The 19,182-nt window shown below is 46.0% G+C and overlaps 2 protein-coding genes and 1 pseudogene across 4 annotated transcripts; 1 reads left to right on the top strand and 2 right to left on the bottom strand.

The window, feature by feature from the left end:
* LOC101753616 overlaps positions 1–2,329 on the top strand; it is a 15,567-nt pseudogene extending 13,238 nt beyond the window's left edge.
* Positions 2,330–9,431: 7,102 nt separating this feature from the next.
* On the bottom strand, positions 9,432–10,684 carry LOC101753208. Its single transcript, XM_004979034.4, has 2 exons — positions 10,376–10,684; positions 9,432–10,271 (listed from the first exon to the last, which is right to left on the bottom strand). Exons 1-2 carry the CDS (start codon positions 10,626–10,628, stop codon positions 9,751–9,753), a joined length of 774 nt encoding a protein of 257 aa, XP_004979091.1. The 5' UTR covers positions 10,629–10,684; the 3' UTR covers positions 9,432–9,750.
* A 4,340-nt stretch (positions 10,685–15,024) lies between these two features.
* Positions 15,025–18,907, bottom strand: LOC101782386 (putative receptor-like protein kinase At3g47110). 3 transcript variants are annotated; one of them, XM_022828957.1, is made up of 4 exons: positions 18,716–18,906; positions 15,943–18,594; positions 15,406–15,536; positions 15,025–15,315 (listed from the first exon to the last, which is right to left on the bottom strand). In XM_022828957.1, the coding sequence occupies exons 2-4, from the start codon at positions 18,578–18,580 to the stop codon at positions 15,142–15,144; spliced, it is 2,943 nt and encodes a 980-aa protein (XP_022684692.1). In that variant the 5' UTR covers positions 18,581–18,594; positions 18,716–18,906; the 3' UTR covers positions 15,025–15,141. The 3 variants fall into 3 exon arrangements, with proteins under 3 accessions (XP_022684692.1, XP_012703877.1, XP_022684693.1); XM_022828958.1 differs by having other exon boundaries at positions 15,190–15,315; positions 15,429–15,536; positions 18,716–18,907; XM_012848423.2 differs by having other exon boundaries at positions 15,025–15,536; positions 18,716–18,904.
* Positions 18,908–19,182: the final 275 nt, after the last annotated feature.

The raw sequence follows: 19,182 nt of genomic DNA, 5'->3' as shown, positions 1-19,182 counted from the left end.
GGTGCTTGCCGGGCGAGAGAGGAAGAAGGTTCGAGGGAGTAAGGTGCGGTGCAGGTGAACGGTGCAGTGCGGTGCGGGGATAAGGTTGGGAAAAACAAAAGGTCGCCGAGTGTTCTACGTGGACACTCGGTAAAGGGTTTCTTTGCCGAGTGTCCAACGTAGGACACTCGGCAAACTTATTTTGAAATTTTTTTAAAAATATCCAACCATTTCAAAAAAATACCAAATTTTCACACGAACCAATATATGTTCTCTATTGACTATACAAAAAGTTTTGTAGTCAAATCAAAACTCGACCGTCATTTTGACTCCAAATCTTATGCAATCCTTCTCAACGTTACTAATCTTCTTCTGAGATGCTTCGGTTTGTAAACATCGTATGTGACGAAATGTGCAAAACATTCTCAATTTTTTTCCACAGCCTCCACCTATGATATCATCACATCATGACAAATCTCATGATTTTCAGACTTTGCTTGTTTTTTTTATAATTTAAAAATACCACTGCCACACGTTCGTGGTCGTGTTTCTTGAACAAGATGTTCGAAATTTCTTGTCATTTCATGGGTCAGGTCTCAAATTGGGCCGAATAATATGAATATCATTTTTCTACTCATTTTGTTCCATAATTTGAATCACTTGCAGTTCAAATTTGACTTATACCAAAAATTCCCTTGAAATGCAATTAATTAAATAAATATAGCAAATAAATCTAAAAATATACCAAATTTTAACATGGAGTACCACATGTTGTATGTGGGGAGTAGAAAAAATTTCATGGTGAAAAGATGAAAAAAAATTATTTTTTTGCCGAGTGTCAAAAAAAACACTAGGCAAACCCCCCTGTTTGCCGAGTGTTTTTTTGACACTCGGCAAACCCCCCTCTTTGCCGAGTGTTTTTTATTTGACACTCGGCAAAACCCCGGTTTGCCGAGTATTTTTTTTTTTGCCGAGTGTTTTTGGCTTGGCACTCGGCGAAGAGCTTGTTTGCCGAGTGCTCGAAAAAAAACACTCGGCAAAAAAAATACACTCGGCAATTTTCATGTTTCCCGTAGTGTTAGATATTCATAGTTTTTTCTTAATTACCATGAATTATGTATTAAGTGTTAACCTTTCCATGTCACAGGAGAGCAATTTATTTTTCTGATAAGCAACGAAATGTATGCTACTCAACTGCGCAATTGTAAACCTGCCTAACTGTTGCTACTGATAACAGTAAGAGTCTACTCAATCTTTGAATTCAGTTACAAATATCATAGTCAGCTAATGTGAAAACTCTCATGTTGTTCCTTTAGTTTTCTAGATCAAGCTTGGCATGCAAGCTGTGTTGGCACAAAGATTTGGTTGATTCAAGGAGATTTCTGGCACTTCAGTAATCAACATAAAACTACTACTCTAGCTGGAGCAACTTCAGATCTTCCTAGTGGTTCTATGATTGGCAAGTCCGGCCAGTGCCATCTTAAGCAGCTGTGAACCAAGTGTTCCTTCACATTGCACTCATCTAGATCAACAGAGTAGCAAGGGGTGGGCGCTCAGTCTGAGCGAACTGAACCGATCGGTTCTTCAGGTTTTAGCAGATTTCGGTTACCTAAAACTAGGAACCGATTGGTTCCAAAAGTTTCCAAGACTGAGTAGCTTCATGCATTCTATGCTGCTCACACTTGCTTGCTTATATACGAGGTGATTGTTACACTTTCCCTGAGGTCCTTTTGTGATGCCAGTAGGCATTGTAAATGCCGTTCTTTTCCTGGAGAAATATTGATCAAGCCTTTTTCCTTGGTGACCTTGCTTGCAGGAATTATGTCTCATTGGAAGGTGACATTGAGGGCGGGCACTGTACCTCCCTGCATGCCCTGCTGCCCAATTACTGCATCCTGACCACGGTCAGTGTGCGGGATGGCTCGAGCACTGCATTCTGGGAAGATTCATGGCTTCCGGAGGGGCCGCTCTGCGACGTTCTCCCGGCGCTCTACAGCCATGTGGTCACTTCGGGTGCCATGGTGCGCGATGTTCTACAAGGGGGCGTCGACCGCTTCCTACGAAACAGGGCCACTAGAGTGCCTGCGGCGGAGAAGGTGAAACTGCTGTTGATGCTGAACGGCATGCAACTGAGGGACGGGACGACACCAGGTGCTGCCCGCTGCAAGGAACCCACGGCGAGCTCAGAAATCAGAATGTCCGTGCTCCGTGCTATATCGCACTCTGATGGCAGCCACGGACCTCTCTCCCTGCCACTTCGCCTCCTACGTCTGGAAGAATCGTGCTCCGCCACGAGTGAAGTTCTTCATCTGGCTCTTGGTCCAGGAACGAATACCATTACCATGCAGGGGCAATTTGTCCGAGAAGCACGTGGTGCCGAACGCCAGGTGCGACCTCTGTGGCCACCTGGAAGAAACGACGGACCACATCATCTTCCAGTGTCCGACAGCTCTCGCTCTCTGGGCACGCCTGGGGTATGCGCTGGTTGCTGCGCTCCCTGCCGTGATGATACAAAGCTCTGGGCGGCGCGGATTCCTGGTGCTCGCTCTTTTCTCCCGTGCAGAACGCCGATGTAATATCTTTCATCCCTCCTGTAACCCCGAACTGCTGTAAACTGAACTGATGTAGCCCCAGGTTTTAAATCGCCCCGCTATGCCTCTTAGCTGCTGGCCTTCTGAACAGCTAAGCGCAGCTATAGCGGGAGATAGCTATAGCTATACCATTTAGCTGTTTTTGCAAAAAAAATAGAGAAAAACACATGACCTTAGCATAACTTCATAACCATTACCAACTGATACGTAACCAGTTCAAAGGAGTACATTACACGTTCAGAGGAGTACATGACATCACAGGCTAAGTGGCTAACAAAATACTGAAACATCAGTTTCACAAAAGTACAACATTCTGAAATAAAGACAACAGTACAACACGAAGATCATCAAGAGTTCTGAATAGTGGATACTAAATTATTAATATGAGGCAATATTGCAATCTTCATTTCTTCTAGTCATCACTCATCAGACTCAGAGACATAGGGTAAGGGAGAGGGAGACTTATCAGAGTCAGTAGTCTGCATTGGAATACCATCATCACAACTTTCTGAGTTGGATGATGGAGCTTCAGGCTGCACTGGACCATTTCTCATCAAAGGCTATAGGCTTCTGACTTTCCTCTTCTTAGGGCGCGCAGGCCTTTTCCTTTTAGCTTGTGCTTGTGCTTCTACTTCTGCTTCTTGTGGTGTATGTGTTGCTGTGATTCTTGTGCACATTGTTGTTCCATTTCAGTTGGCAAAGGTATAATACCAGCAATAAATTCATTATCACCATCTGCCACAACATCATCTACTTCCTTCTCCAAGGAATCTGTATCCTTCTTCTCTCTCTTATTCCTTAACTAAGAGTTAAATCTAACACACAAGATCTCTCATCCTTTCATGAAGTAGCCTATTGGGCTTTTTTGTATGAACCTATGAGTCAAGTAGTGAACACAAGGTTGCAGGTTAGATTTAAATTCCATGAAGAAACATTACAATTTAAAAAAGATAGCATGCACACAAAATTGCATGTCGCAAATTTTTTTTACCTGTTCAAATACTGATCAGTTCCTCTCACAAGCTGAGGAGCTGGAGGTCAGACTCAGAATCCTTGTTGTCAATTTTCTAAGATTTGGTGTGCTTGTGCCATGGTTCAACCACCATTTTGCTGCATAAACATTAAACAAGTTACAACAAAAATATGATATTCAGCAATCAAATTAAGTTCACATATTCAGTTGTTCACCTGGATTGAAATTCTTGTTCTTTCGCTGCCTTGTGGCAATTTCATGTCCAAAACTCCCTTGCTGAATTTGATACATGTCTGAGTTCTTCAAATATCTTGTACTGGGTTTCTTCATCATCAACCATCTTTGTAATACAGGAAATCACACCTGCTTTAAATGATCCGTCTTTCTCGATCTCTGAATTATTTGGGTAATAGTAGTGGGAGTTCAAATATAACCAGACAGGTGTAGTGGAGTTTCGAGCTTGCTGTCCTATTTTTTATCAATGATTTCCCAAACCTCTTTGAAGCAGTTGTTATCATTGTCAAACCTCTCAGAAATTTCTTTCTTTGCCTCAAGCATTAATCCATGGAAGAATCCCATTGATGGTACATCGCTGTCCATTCTTCTCAACATGTTAGTCAATGGCTCAAAGAAATTAACTGCAGTGTCAACATTTTTCCAAAAGGTTTGAGACTTGACCACTTTGTTGGTTTTGTTTCCCTTGGCCTGCTTCAAGTAAACCAATTCTTCCATCTCATATGATTTAAATAGCTGTATCAACTCTTTTTTGCTGTCTAGCAAACTTTTGAGATTCAAATAAGCAGTGGCAAATCGTGTAACCCCGGAGCGAACCAAGTCTTTCTTAAGAAATTTTCTCATCAAATCCAACACTCTAGTATGAGCATACAAGAACACAGTCACTTGTCTTGCACTAGCAATTGTTTCCTCAACTGGTCTAAGCTTCCCAATATCCTCCAGCATGAGATCCAAGCAATGAGCAGCACATCCATTCCAAAATATTGAAGGTCTTTTTGCTATCAATAGACTTGCTGCAGTTGTATGCACCCTACGAACCAGTACTAATATTAAGTTCTCTAGTAGTGTATTGCTGTGTCACAAAGGAGGCCATCCACCTTTTGTGAACGCAGCGGAGACGAACTTTAATGCTGGCCCAGTTGCCTCCTTCCTCTCAGGGAACTCTCAACTCTATATCCCTGCTGCACGAAGCTCAACCTCATGGCAGCGAGCATATAAGTGGAGCCTTTAATGGGGCGACCATGGTGAACTAGATCCACGGCTTCAGAGAGCAGCACGTTCCTCACCTGCTTTTGCAATGTTATCCTCTTCTTTGTCGCAGCTGAACATGGTGGAGAGGGGGTCTGAAAAAGCAATGCACGGTCCATGGATTCACCCTCTCGTGGTGGTGGTGTTGGTTTCTTGCTTGATGTTATGGTAATGTTGACTTTTATGTGGGGAGAGACTAGGATTTAGTGACTTAGTCTTACGTATTGACTGTTATGGTAATGTTGTGAGAAGAGGCCTCTATTTATTATTAGCAAGGCAACAACGACATAAAATTTTTTATGTGAATCTAGATAGGTGGAGAAATCAAGGGAGTCGGCCTCCTGATGCACACATCATGTCGAAGCTGAATTGTTTGTCTATATCACAGTCCTATGATGTTTCTATATGTGCGCCAACCACTTTTAGTGAAAAGATGGCCAGAGTGTGCCAAACATTTTTCACCCAAACCAATCCTAAAAAAATGTGCCAATAATTTTTGCAGAAAATAAAAATGTGTCCCTATTCAGAATAGGGAATTTCTATACTACACTCGACTATAAATCTACTTCCATACACTCAAATTTTTTCTCTTCCACGTCTTCCTCTCTTCTCCACCTCCGACAAACTCCGGCGATCTTTTTAGGGTTGGGGCTTGGGGGGTGGGGGGGTGGGGGGTTCGATGTTACCTGTGTCCGTCAACCATAGATGGAGCTCTAGGCGGCAGGCGGTCAGTGGTGACGGTCCAGACGGCGGCGAGGAGGTGTAGTGGTGGCGGCACCCGTCAAAGTGGTGGGGGGATCCACAGTTGCACGGTGGACGGGTGGGGATGAGCACCGGAGTTGCCTTGCGCGAAGGGGTGATTGGCGGCAGATTCGGCAATGGTAGCTGCCAGAGACAGGCAGGGCGGCGATGGTGGCAGGGTGTACAGTGGAACGGCAAGCACACGAATGGAGGATGAAGGGGCAATGGAGGGAAGGAGGACCATGCCGGTGCCAGGGAGGCGCCGATGAGGCGAAGGGAAGCGGTGGTAGGTGGGGATCGGCGGGGCGTCGGGAGGAAGACTATAGTGCGTGGGGATCCATGTAGGAGATAAGGTTTGTGTGGAGAGGTGGTGCCGAAGACCATCAGGAACAGTAAAGGGGGCTCATCATTGCGAGGCAATATCTTTACGGTCAACGGTTTTGGTTTCAATTTCTTCCTTGCTTTGTTTTAGTCGGAGCCTTCTCGGAGGAGGAGGGGGTGCTCTTTCTTGTCGGTGCTTCCACCTCCTGTGCCCTTGAAGTGTTTTCTGTCAACCAAAGGTCTGGGAGCAACTGGTGCACATGTATGGCTCTGCAGGGACAATGCCAATGCCAGCTATTGCTGCGTCACAAAGGAGGCCATCTGCCTCATGGGAACGCAGCAGTGGTGAGTTGTATTGCTGGTCAGTTGACTCCTCCCTGCTAGGAATCGCCTACTTAAGGTCCAGAAGGAAATTCCATGTCCCAACTACAAGAAGCTGCACCCTCATGGCGGCGGGCATATACGTGGATCCTTTGATGCCGAGACCATGATGACCTATCTAGATCCACAACTTCAAAGAGTAGCAGGTTCCTCACCTGCTCCTACAACGCTGTCCTCATCTTTGTCGCAGCTGAACATGGAAGAGAGGTGTATGGACAAGCAATGCGCGGTCCATGGATTCACCCTTTGGTGGTGGTGGCGGTGGCTGTCCAATGCGCGGTCCATGGATTCACCCTTTGGTGGTGGTGGCGGTGGCGGTTTCTTGCTTGATGTCATAGATGGTAGGTAGGGAGAGACTAGGATTTAGTGGTGGGTATTGACTGTTTGGGTAATGTTGCAAGAAGAGGCCTCTATTTATTATTAGCGCAGCAACAACGACATTCAACTCCACGGAGACTTCAACTACATGTGAATCCAGATAGGTTGACAAATCAAGGGAGTTGGCCTCCAAACTCACACATCATGTTGAAGCTGAATTGAGTGTCTATATGACAGTTTTGTGATGTTTCTCTATGTGGGCTAACCACTTTTGGTGAAAAGATGGCCAGAGTGTGCCAAACATTTTTAGCTCACAGTAAATGGATCCCTAAAAAGAGTGTGCCAATCATTTTTGCAGAATATAAAAATGTTTTCAGATTCAGAATAAACTATACTTCAGCTTATATTACTTTCTTGACACATGAAAAAACAAATGATATGAGAACTAGGACACTGCATAAAGATTATATCACTGAAATTTCACAACAGGTCACATAATCTCAGTTTGTTGTGGGTAATTTAGACAATTAAGATAAACGGTGAAAGGATAGACTTACTTAGGTTGGGATGGCATGCAGAACAGACGTGAATTCCCAGGGAGACCTCTGTTGAGCCTTGCTGCGTCTAAAACTCTAAATCGGCCATCCCTTTCGACTCCAACACTCTCCCTCGATGAGATTATGAGATCAACTGCACAAATCCTCCTCATGTCTTGGCCAACCCGTCACCGTAGACGTTGATGCCTCGGCTGCTCATCCTTCAGCACCAAGAGGAGGACATGAAGGTCAGCGGCCAACCAAGAGTCATCCCCGGTGGTGCTGCTAGAGAGCGCCACGAGTTCCTACCAATTTGAGGGGCCTATCTCCATGAATGGCACATGTTGCAGATCTTGGGGAGGTGGCTACTCTATGCATTGCCTCACACCAGCACCACCCTCTGCGTACTAGTGAGATGGTGGAGTGGAGCTGTTGAGTGGGTTGGGGAACGGAATTCGCGAGGTCTTGGGGTGTTGGGGGGGGCGCCGAAGGTGGAGGGTTGTTTGGGAGGAGGGTGCGGGTGGGGTTGAGGGCTTGAGGCTGAGGTATGTGGTTTTGTGCAAAATATTCAAGGGGGAGGGGGTCCAAGGGTGCGAGCGGCATGGTGATTTGGGAGGCGCGGTGGCATCGATTTGGTAGAGAAGCGCGCGACGGCGGTGATTTGGGAGAAGGGAGCGTGCAGCGGCGGCGTCTGGGCAGAGCACCTAGGACTAGGGGATTTGGGCTAGGGTTTGGCAGCTTATAGTGGGCTGCCCTTTTGAATTTGGGCCGTGAGTGGGCCAACCGTTGCACGAGTTGGGAAAACAAGCGTTAGTCCGTATATACCAACTGATGCTTGGATCTAAGTACTATGAAATGCTTACGGATGCACCAATAGGTTATGAAAATATTTATACCGACTGATATGTATTCGGACAATATTGATATAGTGACCTACAGTTTGATAGAAGTGTTTATCGACGAACGGTACATCGATTAACCTATAGTTTTACTGACTTACGTCCAACAGTATTTTAGGGATGTGGTATAGTGAGCCTAGCATTCAGTTGGCAGGATTGGGTCTAATGAAGCCTTTACACAATGCAAAAAGGGGACTTTGAGGCTACTACATCATCTAGTACCAAGAAAACGGTGCCATGCATGGTTTCACAGTGATGACTACGTGAAGGCCAGCCATTGCCACGTCACAAAAATGCAGCGGAGGTCAACTGGATTTCTGGTCAGTTGCGTCCTCCCTCCTAGAAATTGCCTGCCAAAGGGCCAGAAGGAAACTCCATATCCCTACTGCAATAAGCTCTACCCTCATGGCGGTGGGCATATACGAGGATCCTTCCATGCAGTGACCATGGTGATATAGATCCACAACTTGAGAGAGCAGCATGTCCCTCACCTGCTCTTACAACACTGCCCTCTTTGTCGCAGCTGGACAGGGTGGAGAGGCATATGAACAAGTAATTTGCGGTCCATGGATTCACTCTTTGGTGGTGGTGGCGGCTGTGGCGGTTTCTTGGTTGTTGTCATGAATGGTAAGTGGGAGAGACTAGGGTTTAGTCGAGGGTATTGACTACTGTGGTAATGTTGCGAGAAGATTCCTCTATTTATTATTAGTGGAGCAACAACGACGTGCAAGTCCGTGGAGACTTCAACTTCATGTGAATCCAGATAGGTCTAGAAATCACGGGAGTTGGCCTCAGGCACACATCATGTTGAAGCTGAACTGAGTGTCTATATCACATAGTCCCTTGATGTTTCTATATATATGTGGGCCAACCACTTTCTAGTAAAAGAAGGCCAAAATAAAAAAAAAATCTTTGTGTGAATCTTTAACTCATGCTAGATCAATCCTTGGGAAAAAAGTGTCCCAATCATTTTTGCAGAAAATGAATGTGTTCAAAATAAACTACATTTTTATCGAAAACTTGTCATATATTTTTTGCATTTCTATTCCTATATATTTAGCTCCCAAATTGAATAGTCATTGTGGTTGTTTTGTGTTGCTTCATAATGACCTACTTTATGTGCTCCGTGTAGTGCAATACCGTAGCATTCAGTTGGCAGGATTGGGTCTAATAAAGCCTTTACACAATGCAAAGAGGGGAATTTGAGGCTCCATGACCTAGTAGGCTAGTATCCAAAAATTGTCTTGGCTATGGAGCAGGATTGCATAAGCCGAGGGCCCACGCACTTGAAATGACCTCACCACCCTACCTCTCACCACAACGCTCATCTCTACTCCACATGATTTTGAGGTTTTAGATGTCTAGCTATAGCTGATGCTACAATTCTCTATATAGCTATATATTGGCAAGATATAACAACATATACTCATGTAACAATTTAGTTGTTATAGCCCCACCGTATGGTTTGTGCTCATGTACGATTAATGTAAGGGCGGCATGGACAAGTTGGAGGAGAAGGAAGGCGAGCAGGACGGAGGCGCTCATGGTTGGGGATTGATTGGACCGAGGAGATCATGGTTGTGTGGTGGAGAGTTGACGGAGATGGGGAGGAAACTGGGGAGCGTGTGGTAACTGGTAATAACGCCACCAACCACACAATTACACAGACGCATTGCAAGTCGATCATATCAAGCCTGCGCGCAACTAAAACACCGACCACTAAGCTGTACAGTAAGCGCTAGCTAATCTCAGTAGAGGCTCGCGATCTGCGGGCTGCAGAAGACGAGCACCTCCGCGACCTCGGCCCTGCCGTCGTCGCCGAACAGGCTCTCCTTCCCGTCCGCCCGCCTCGCGTACGACAGCCCGAGCCGTGACCGCGCGCTCCGGAGGTCGCCGACGCCGGCGCTGGAGTCGGGCCCCGTGAACACGCCCATCACGGCGGTGAGCGGCGGGCCGACGAGCAGGCCGTCGGCGCCGAACTGCGGCCCGCCGCGGGAGTAGTCGAACAGCGCCGCGCCGCTGCCGCCCACCTTCGGCAGCACCACCGGCGCCTCGGCGGCTGCCTCCGGCCAGTAGAAGAGGAAGGCGTCCAGCGTGTCGTAGTAGTCGTCCGTGCTGCGGTACCCCTCCGGGCTGAACCCACCGAACCTGAAGCCGCCGTCGGTGTAGCCGACGACGACGCAGGGGCCCTTGAAGTCGCACCGCCGGTGGAAGTCCGTCGCGCTGAAGCCGTCCACGGTGGCCTTGTAGCAGCACTTGAGCTCGCGGCCTGCGCCATTATCAATTTATCATGCGCATGGATCATCTGAGCGACAAAAGATTGGACTTCACCAATTAACAAATAACCAATTAATCCACGAGATTATTGATTACCTCTGAGGTGTGTGTTCGCCACGAGCGACATGGGGAACGGCAGCTCGACGTCGTGGTACTGGAACTTCAGCTGCGGCGGCGGCGGCGGCGACTCAGCTCCTCCGGCGCCTTTGCCCCAGTTGAAGAAGCTGCGAGGAGTGACGAAGCTCGGCCTGGTCGACGCCATGGCCCTGCCGCTCGCCATGAACGCCATGCCCATCGATTCACTCAGGCGTGGTGGTGAGATCGACGAGACAGACTTCCTCAATTCCATTATTCGAGCAGGGGCACAGGCCCCCCCTTATCTGTTGAGTTACTGCAGGGCAGGAGGAAATGACACGTGCGACGAGCCAATTGGTTGTGCCTATTCGGCTCTGCCTCACTGGGCCACAAAAACTGTAAACTGAACCAGGCCTGGTTTACTTCACTCCCAACTCCCAACTTTGGCACTATGCAAAAAGAAGATTTCCCCATCACATCAAACTTGCGGTACATGCATGGAGTACTAAATGTAGATGAAATTAAAAACTAATTGCACAGTTTTGTTGTACTTTGCGAGACGAATCTTTTGAGCCTAATTAGTCAATATTTGGACAATAATTCACAAATACAACCGAAACGCTACAGTGTGCTACGGTGCCAGCACATTAATTTGGCACCTCCCAATTTAGCCAACTAAACAAGGGCTAGTTGAAGAAGCGTATAAGACACACATATGGGTGTGAGCCGAAATTGCAAAGCGAGAGTAAGTAGTGCATTTGCCTACTCGGCCCGCATAACGTCGAGTTTAACAAGTTTACAAAGAAAATGACAGCATGAACATTGCATTATAGAAAAAGTTCATTCTACTCCTCTTATCTATTTACTTTTTAAGCTTAACCCCTAAGCAATATTTAGGCTCGATTTACTCCCCTAAACTATTTCGATTGCCCAAACCTACCCTTAATTAGTTTTTTTAATTATTTCTCCGTGTATGAGTTGAATTTAGGTTCAAATTTTGTGAGCAGATACAAAAATTGACAGCTTACGTTAAAAAAATTATACTAAGAATTTTCCATAGTTTATTTCATAAGTTAGGAATATTTAATATGAAATTGATCTCAATATGCAAGACTATACGAAAAGTAATCATGAAAAATTCCTAATATATTTTTCTAACATAAAGCATCATGTTATAAATCTGAAACTAAAATTCAATTTGTACAAAAAAAAATAAAAAAGAGAAATCTAATTAGGGGAAGATTGGACCAACTGAAATAGTTTGAGGGAGTATAGTAAGCCTAAATTTTATTGGGGTGGATAAAGTAAATTGATGAGAAGAATAAAATAAACTTTTTTCCATTATGGTATTTGGCTAAAACAAAAGAAACCTCCACATAACACTGCGCTTTTAGTTCATTAGCGCCAGCATTAGCGCCAGGGTTTATATTACAATCACCTTATTTATACATGATACACTCGTAGAAAAGTGAGTATTAGTCCCGGTTAAAGAGACATATAGGTCTCGAAAATTTAACAAGGACTAATCTTTCGAGACTAAAAGACCCCTCTATAATTCCTCGTATTTTACCTGGGACTAAAGACCTCCTTTAGTCACACCCGGGACTAGAAAGGTTCCAAAAGAAAATGGGCCATCGCCGCCATCCTGTCTGCTCCCGCCGCTACCCCTTGCAACTCCACCTTGATCACCGCACGACCTCCTCGATCTCACCCACCAGGCCTGAGTCCGCCAGCACCACGCCCCAGCTCGCCTGCCCACGCTGACCGCTGGGAGCCGTGTGAGCTCGCCTGCCTGCGCCAACTCGCCTGTTCCGGCCACCCACCCACACTAGCTCACCTGCGCCGGCCGCCCGCCCACACCGGAGGCCCGACCGCGCTGCCCGCCCACTCGCACCCGCTCGCTCGCGCCGGCTGCCCGCCCGCGCCGGCTCGTTCGCGCTAGCTTCTACCGTCGGTGGCCGTCGGTGGTGGCCGTTTGACCTAGAACTAAAGGCCCTTTAGTTCCGAGACTAAAAACGTTAGATGGAAGATCTCTTATCTATAAGTAATATTTCCTATCGTACATTACGGAACCATTCATGATCTACCGTAGACGTGATACTTCGAAGATAGAAATAGATATGGATTTGATTCCATCTCCAGGACGCTTATAGAAACTCCGAAAAAAAATCTTCTTTCTCTTTTCTCTTTCTCTCTGCTTATATGGGAATCCCATATCAAAATTTTAGGATACCGGGGATGAGTGCTGCAGCATACTTCCTCTTTTTTTTCCCTTCCTTTTCTCTTAGCTTTTACATATACCTTCTATTCTAAACAGCCACTACGGGATACAGGAGTGCACTCGGCAAAGCCCCAAAAACACTCGGCGAAGTGTTTGTCGAGTGTTACACTCGGCAAACAACACTCGGTATCGATTTTAACGACAAACTTTCTTTGTCGAGTGTTTTTTGTCGGACACTCGGTAAAGAGGTTGCCGAGTGCCAAAAAACACTCAGCAAACATTTTTTTCAAAAAAAAATAAAAAAAACAGCACCACCACGCTAGCCCCTCCGCCAACATTGCTGCCGCCATCGCCGGTGAGCTCATCGCCTCCTCACGTAGCTCCTGCGCCTGCAACCACGCCCGCCGCCGACACCCCCACCGCCACCACGCCTGCCGCTGACACCCCCGCCGCCGCCATGCCACCACGACCACCACGCCTCCCGCCGACGCTAAGCCACCACCACCACGACCACCATGCCTCCCGCCGACGCCACGCCACCACCAGCACCATGCTGCTACCGGCAGAGAGAGGGAGTGGCGGCAGCCAGATCTGGGGAGGAGGAGGAGGGGAGGGGCAGCGCCGGGATCTGGAGAGGGAGGAGAGGGGTGTGGCAGCGTCGGAGAGAGGGCATGGGCGGGCGGATCTGGGGAGGAGGTAGGGGAGGAGGGAGGGGAGCTGAGGGCCGAGCGAATCTAGGGAGGGGAGGGCGGGGCCGCGCCGGAGAGGGAGGGATGGAGGGTGCGACAGCCGGGGAAGGAGGGGGTGGCGCCGACGGGAGGAGCGGAGGGGCGCGGAGGCAGGGAGAGGGGAGCGGCGGGCAGGGTGAGGGGAGAGGGGGCAGGGAGAGGCGGCAGGGGCAGGGAGAGGGGAGCCGGGGTAGGGAGAGGCGAGCGGCGGGCCGAGAGGGGAGAGGCGTGTGTGCGTGCGGCGGGTGCATGTTAAGTGTGCGTCGGGCGGGGCTTTGCCGAGTGCCCAAGAGAATGCATTCGGCAAACATAAAAACACTCGGCAAACTTAAGAATTCGGATAGTGACCTTTTCAACAGTAGAAAAGTTCAAATTAATCCAACAATGTTTCAAATTCATAGTTTGAAAATTAAAATTCAAACACAATATAGGTCAAATGATCCACAGAAACATATAGATTATAATGCAACATACATTCCACTGCCTCATAACATTTCTGCTAGGATTTGGTGCGCAATGCCTCCACGCATACGCCTTTAGTGTATCACCAAGGGCACTCGTATCCATGAAAATGATCTTCTGGTCTTGCTCCTTCTTGGCAAGGGCTTCCTTGTCCATGATCATCAACCAATCCTCCTCAATGGCTACATTGTTCTCCTCAATGGCTTTGATCTGCATCATTTGTTAATGGAAATATTCCTCTTCATTTCGATCCTCTCTTGGATCGCCTCCTGTTTGTAGCCCCTTTTTTCCTTATTTCCTCCCTATAGGCCTCTTGTTCAACGGCGTTGAACTTAGAGTGGGACTTCTCCCACTCTCCTCATCTTCTTCATCAGCCTCTTCCTGAAGGCCAAACTCAGGTGAAGATGAGTTGCTTGATTGTGGCTTCTTTGGTGGACAATAGGACATTGTTGTTCCATTTCTCATTGTGTTGGAGTAATGCCTAGTAACGCATGCAACATATAGTAAATGGCCTATGCTTGATCTTGTCCTTTGCTGCACTGCATCAACTGAGAATGACTACATCGAGCATGTTCAGTCTGAATTTCAAATCTGATCCAAAGAACAGCACTACTAGTACTCCCGGCATCCGTCCTATATATATTCCTAGGTATACCTCTCTTAACTTTTTGTTATGGTTCACTACTACAGAAACACTCATCCGTATCGGCTATAAATGAGACAGCAAAGATAAGCCACCCGTGCTCACTCTCTATCTCTGCCACCTTTGAACAATATAATAGAACATGCATGGATAATCCATTATCCGTGGACTGTTCTGCATAGAACTGGCATGGATTATTTTCCTGCCTTGTAATTTGAATTTCAGCTTGTATTCAAAATTCTGAATCTTTGGCATGCGGAGTTATATATTTTTTGCTATTCTCATTTGCAACTTACTATTCCGACTATCCATACCGGCGCGTAATAGGTCTGTGTTTTCATGACATGGCAGCGGGTACGGATATATGTGGGTGTATCCGAGTCGGCTTTCAACACACTATTCTTTGTTGTGCACCTAACTGCCTAAGATATTTTTCTTCAGGGGTTCTGGTTAAATCTTTTCTACCCCTTCATGATCCTCACCATTTTTTATGCGTTTGTGAGGATTAAAATAAACCGCAAAGTGCCCTAATTCTAACATCAGCTTCAGCTGTGTAGGACCATACACTATTATTAGCTTCGGTTATGTAGGACAATACATTATAGCAAGACAACTATTTTAGCAAGACAATGGGATCACCATTTGCGTTAAACCAGATACAAAATATGAAACATTGATACACTATGCATGTGGCTTGTACATGGACTTGTAGCTATATCAACCTCTGCTGGCGTTACAGATGGATGGTACTGCAGTTGCGCAAGAAAGTCACCTTCGCTTGCTTCAACCTTAAGAGAGAATCATGCATGCTGCTTCGTTCATCTGGAGACTCCACGACACAAGATAAAGCCACTTCCAACATGGGTATTAGCAAGCAGTTCAGCAGCGGCTGCTCGATACTACTATCCTGCACCCCTTCAAAGCAGACATCAGTTGTAGCACTTATGAGTCGCTTGTCAATTACTTCTTGAGCTCGATGGGGCAAATTATCTCGCACCCATTTTGTAAGATTCATGTCACCTCCAAAGCTCTGCTCGAGAGGGCTCTTTCCGGTGATCATCTCAAGGAGCATAACGCCGTAGCTGTAGACATCACCTCTTGTTGATGGTTTACTCCCGTATCCATATTCTGAATGACAGAATTTCGTGTTATTTGTTCAAATATGTGCAGTTCAGCAGTTGTTGCTTAACATGGAAAAAGTACTTCAGGTTGAAATATGCACAAATTTGTGCCTCTCTAAATTATAGTTCACTATATTTTTGTCGTACAACGTAACTTTGACCAAGTTATATGTATAATAACATAAATGCATTGTTAAGACATATTTCATGGTGTGAAACCAATTTGATGTTTTAGTGTTATGCTTTTTTTACAAACTTGAACAAAGTTAGAGAAATTTGACTTAGTATAAAGCTAAAATAAAATATAATTCGGAAAGGAGAGTAACACTTTTCTTTGTATGTGTACTACAAGTTTATTAAATGTGGGCATTTATACTATTTATATTTAAAGGAAATAGTATGACTACGTGTACCTGGTGGAATATATCCAATAGAGCCCTTAAGTCCATGAGTACTGGAAATCGATTGGTGTTCTGGTTGCAATGGAGTCAACAACCGGGCTAAACCAAAGTCACTAACTTTTGCAGTCATTTCTCCATCCAGCAGCACATTGCTAGGTTTGATATCACAGTGCACAACCTGTCCCCCACAGTCACTGTGCATGTATTCCAGCGCACTTGCTGCATCAATGGCTATGTTGAGCACCTCTTCAGCATTAAGCCCAGCTCCATCTTCATGTTGTTTACCTTGGTGAATCCAGTCTTCTAGACTTCCTTGGCTCATTAGCTCATAAACCAAAGCACGGAAGTCGTTACCAGCAAAATCCGCACTTGCACAAATTGTGACCAGCTTTATGAGGTTACGATGTCTCAAATTTCTGAGAGTCTGACACTCTGCAACCCAGCTCTTGGGTGCTCCCACCTTGCTCAGGTCTAGTACTTTGATGGCCACTGGTGTTCCATCATGCAGTATAGCTTTGTAAACCGAACCAAAGCTACCAACACCGATAAGGTTTCTTTGATCAAAGTTGTTGGTCACACGCCATAGCTCTTCATACGAAATAAGTGGGTGATTTACTTTGATAATACTGTCTTGTGCTCTTGTCTTTGCACTTACTAAATATCTTCGGGACAGGAAGAAAACAAAAATCAATATAAGGATGGAAATTGCAACTGCTGACGCAGGAGCAACCGCAGACACTATGTGCACCCTTCGGCGGTTGGAGGAATATTGCGAGTGGTAGCATGTCAACCTTGAGTAGCACAGTTTTGGGTTTCCATCAAGGAAAACAATGGAGCGGTTTTCAAAGATTCCATTGCTTGGAACCAACCCATTTAGGTCATTCATTGAGAGGTTTAACAGTTGAAGGGGCAGATTAGCTAGGCTTCCAGGTATGCTACCGGTTAACTTGTTGCTTGAAAGGTCAAGGATTTGCAATCCTCTAATATTCCCAATACTGTCAGGGATCACTCCTGAAATACCATTTCTGCTCAAAAATAATGTTTGCAGGCTCCGGCACTGCACTATCGAGAGTGGGATACTACTGTTGAGTAAATTGTCTGAGAGGTCAATAGAGATGATGTTCTCTAGCTGGCCAATTGTTTCAGTTAATCCTCCACTAAGAGAATTATGTGACAGATTAAGAACAGAACTAAGACTCCTCAGTGCAAAGATGGATGCAGGGATGTCCCCATGAAGTTTGTTGCTTGATATATCCAGTGACAGAACACGTTGAAGGAGACCCAACTCTTCTGGAATTCTACCAACCAACTCATTGTTATTGATCTCTAGTGTTGTGAGCGCAGTAAGGCGCCCAATCTCCACTGGGATCAGCCCAGATAATTTGTTCACAGCAAGCCCAAGCACTGTTAGCTCACTGAGATGGCCTATCTCTGATGGGATACTCCCAGATAGTTGATTGTAACTTACGTTAAGTAATGTCAAGGATGTTAAACTCCGTATAGAGGGTGGTATTTGACCGTTTATCCTGTTGCCACCAAGGTATAGCTTTATAAGAGAGCTTGAAAGGTTACCAACTGAATCAGGAAATGATCCCTCAATGAGATTCTCATCAAGGGCAATAAGTTGCAGCTTACTGCAGTTTGTTAGGTCTGTAATGATCCTTGTAGTGTCAGATATATGGTTGAAACCAATGTTGTACATGGTAAGGTTATGGAGTCCATTAAGACCAGGTGGTACAGAGCCGGTAAGTAGGTTGTTGGACATTCTTATGCTTTGAATATTTGTGACATTGTGAAGAGATGATGGGATCGGACCACTGAATTTGTTGATGCAGATGTGGAAGACACGGAGGTTTGGGAGCCGAAAACCAATATCAGTTGGAATCTCACCACTAAGGTCATTCTTTGCAAATGCAAAGAAAGCAAGTGTAGAGAGATTGTAAAGTGGTAGTGGAACGAAGCCTTTTAGGTTATTTATGGAGAGCTGGAGGTACTGGATATAATTGAGTCTGCCTAGAACTTCAGGAATTGTACCGGTGAGGTTGTTCGTGTTAACATCAAGAGTGTTTAGCAACGACAAATTACCAAGTGATGGGGGGATACTGCCATCTAGCTTGTTCTTCCCTATGAACAGCTTTCGAATTCTCTGAAGAAGGTGGATGGATGAAGGAATATTGCCAGAAATGGTGTTCCAGGACAAATCAACGGTCATGAGGTTAGTGCAGTTTGTCAAGGATGAGGGAATATTCCCTGTAAGAAGGTTGCCGCTAAGATTTAGCACTTGAAGCCGACCAAGCATACCAAGCTGGTTAGGAATGTTACCAACAAAGTTGTTGTCCTGTAGGTATAAGGAATGGAGAGCTGATAGATTTCCAATGCTAGGGCTAATCCTTCCAACTAAGTTGAGACCCCGGAGATCCAGCTTTGAGACCCTGCCGCCATGATTGCACAGCACCCCTGTCCATGTGCAAGCTGAGGAGCCATTCCCCCATGAAGATAACGCTCCTGAGGAATCATTGGCGATGAAGAATTTCAGATCAAGGAGAGCCTCTCGGTCCTTACGTTTGATTAGAGTTGCTTGACAAGAAACTAAGAGTAAAACAGTAGATAAAACCAGAAAGAAAAGCAGTAGATGGACGTAGATTCTCATCTTGAGCTCGATATCTGCAAGCAGAGGTACAATACAGAGAAGATGACTAGGACTGAAAAGGGAAAGGTGTTAATTCAAAAAAGCAAAATATGACACTAACAAAGAATTCTAGAAATGAAATGATGCCAAACATACCATATACTTCTTTGCAGAAAGAAACTGGTAGAACTGGATAGAGATATGCGTGGCAGGAAGCTCCTACAGATAAGAAGCACTCTCAAGGATGCAAGTATGTGATTGCTCTTGTCTGTTAAATAAGTAACCTCATATACCCGAAGAAAAAGGAGGCCAGCCAGGGCATCTTTTTACTGTTGCGTTCAATTAACGCGGTGGAAAAATGGTTGCCGCCCAACGAAGTACCGCCGAGACCGGTCAACGAAACCCTCTACTTCTTCCTGCTCCAAAGCCTATACCATGCGGCCTAGCATATGCAGCTCCTCCGTGTGCCTTGAATAAATCCCTGCCTTCTGGTTGGTCCAGGCTGTCACTGCTGTCGTCGCCGGTTCCGTGAGGGAATGGGGAGGAGAGAAAGTTGCCGAGCGAGTTGGCCATGCCGCCGGCACCGCTGGCCGTGTGCCCATGCCGACGTGGTGAAGAGGTAG

This window comes from Setaria italica, chromosome VIII (assembly GCF_000263155.2).
Source record: "Setaria italica strain Yugu1 chromosome VIII, Setaria_italica_v2.0, whole genome shotgun sequence".
Lineage (NCBI taxonomy): Eukaryota > Viridiplantae > Streptophyta > Magnoliopsida > Poales > Poaceae > Setaria > Setaria italica.
This window is presented reverse-complemented; position numbering and strand designations above follow the sequence as displayed.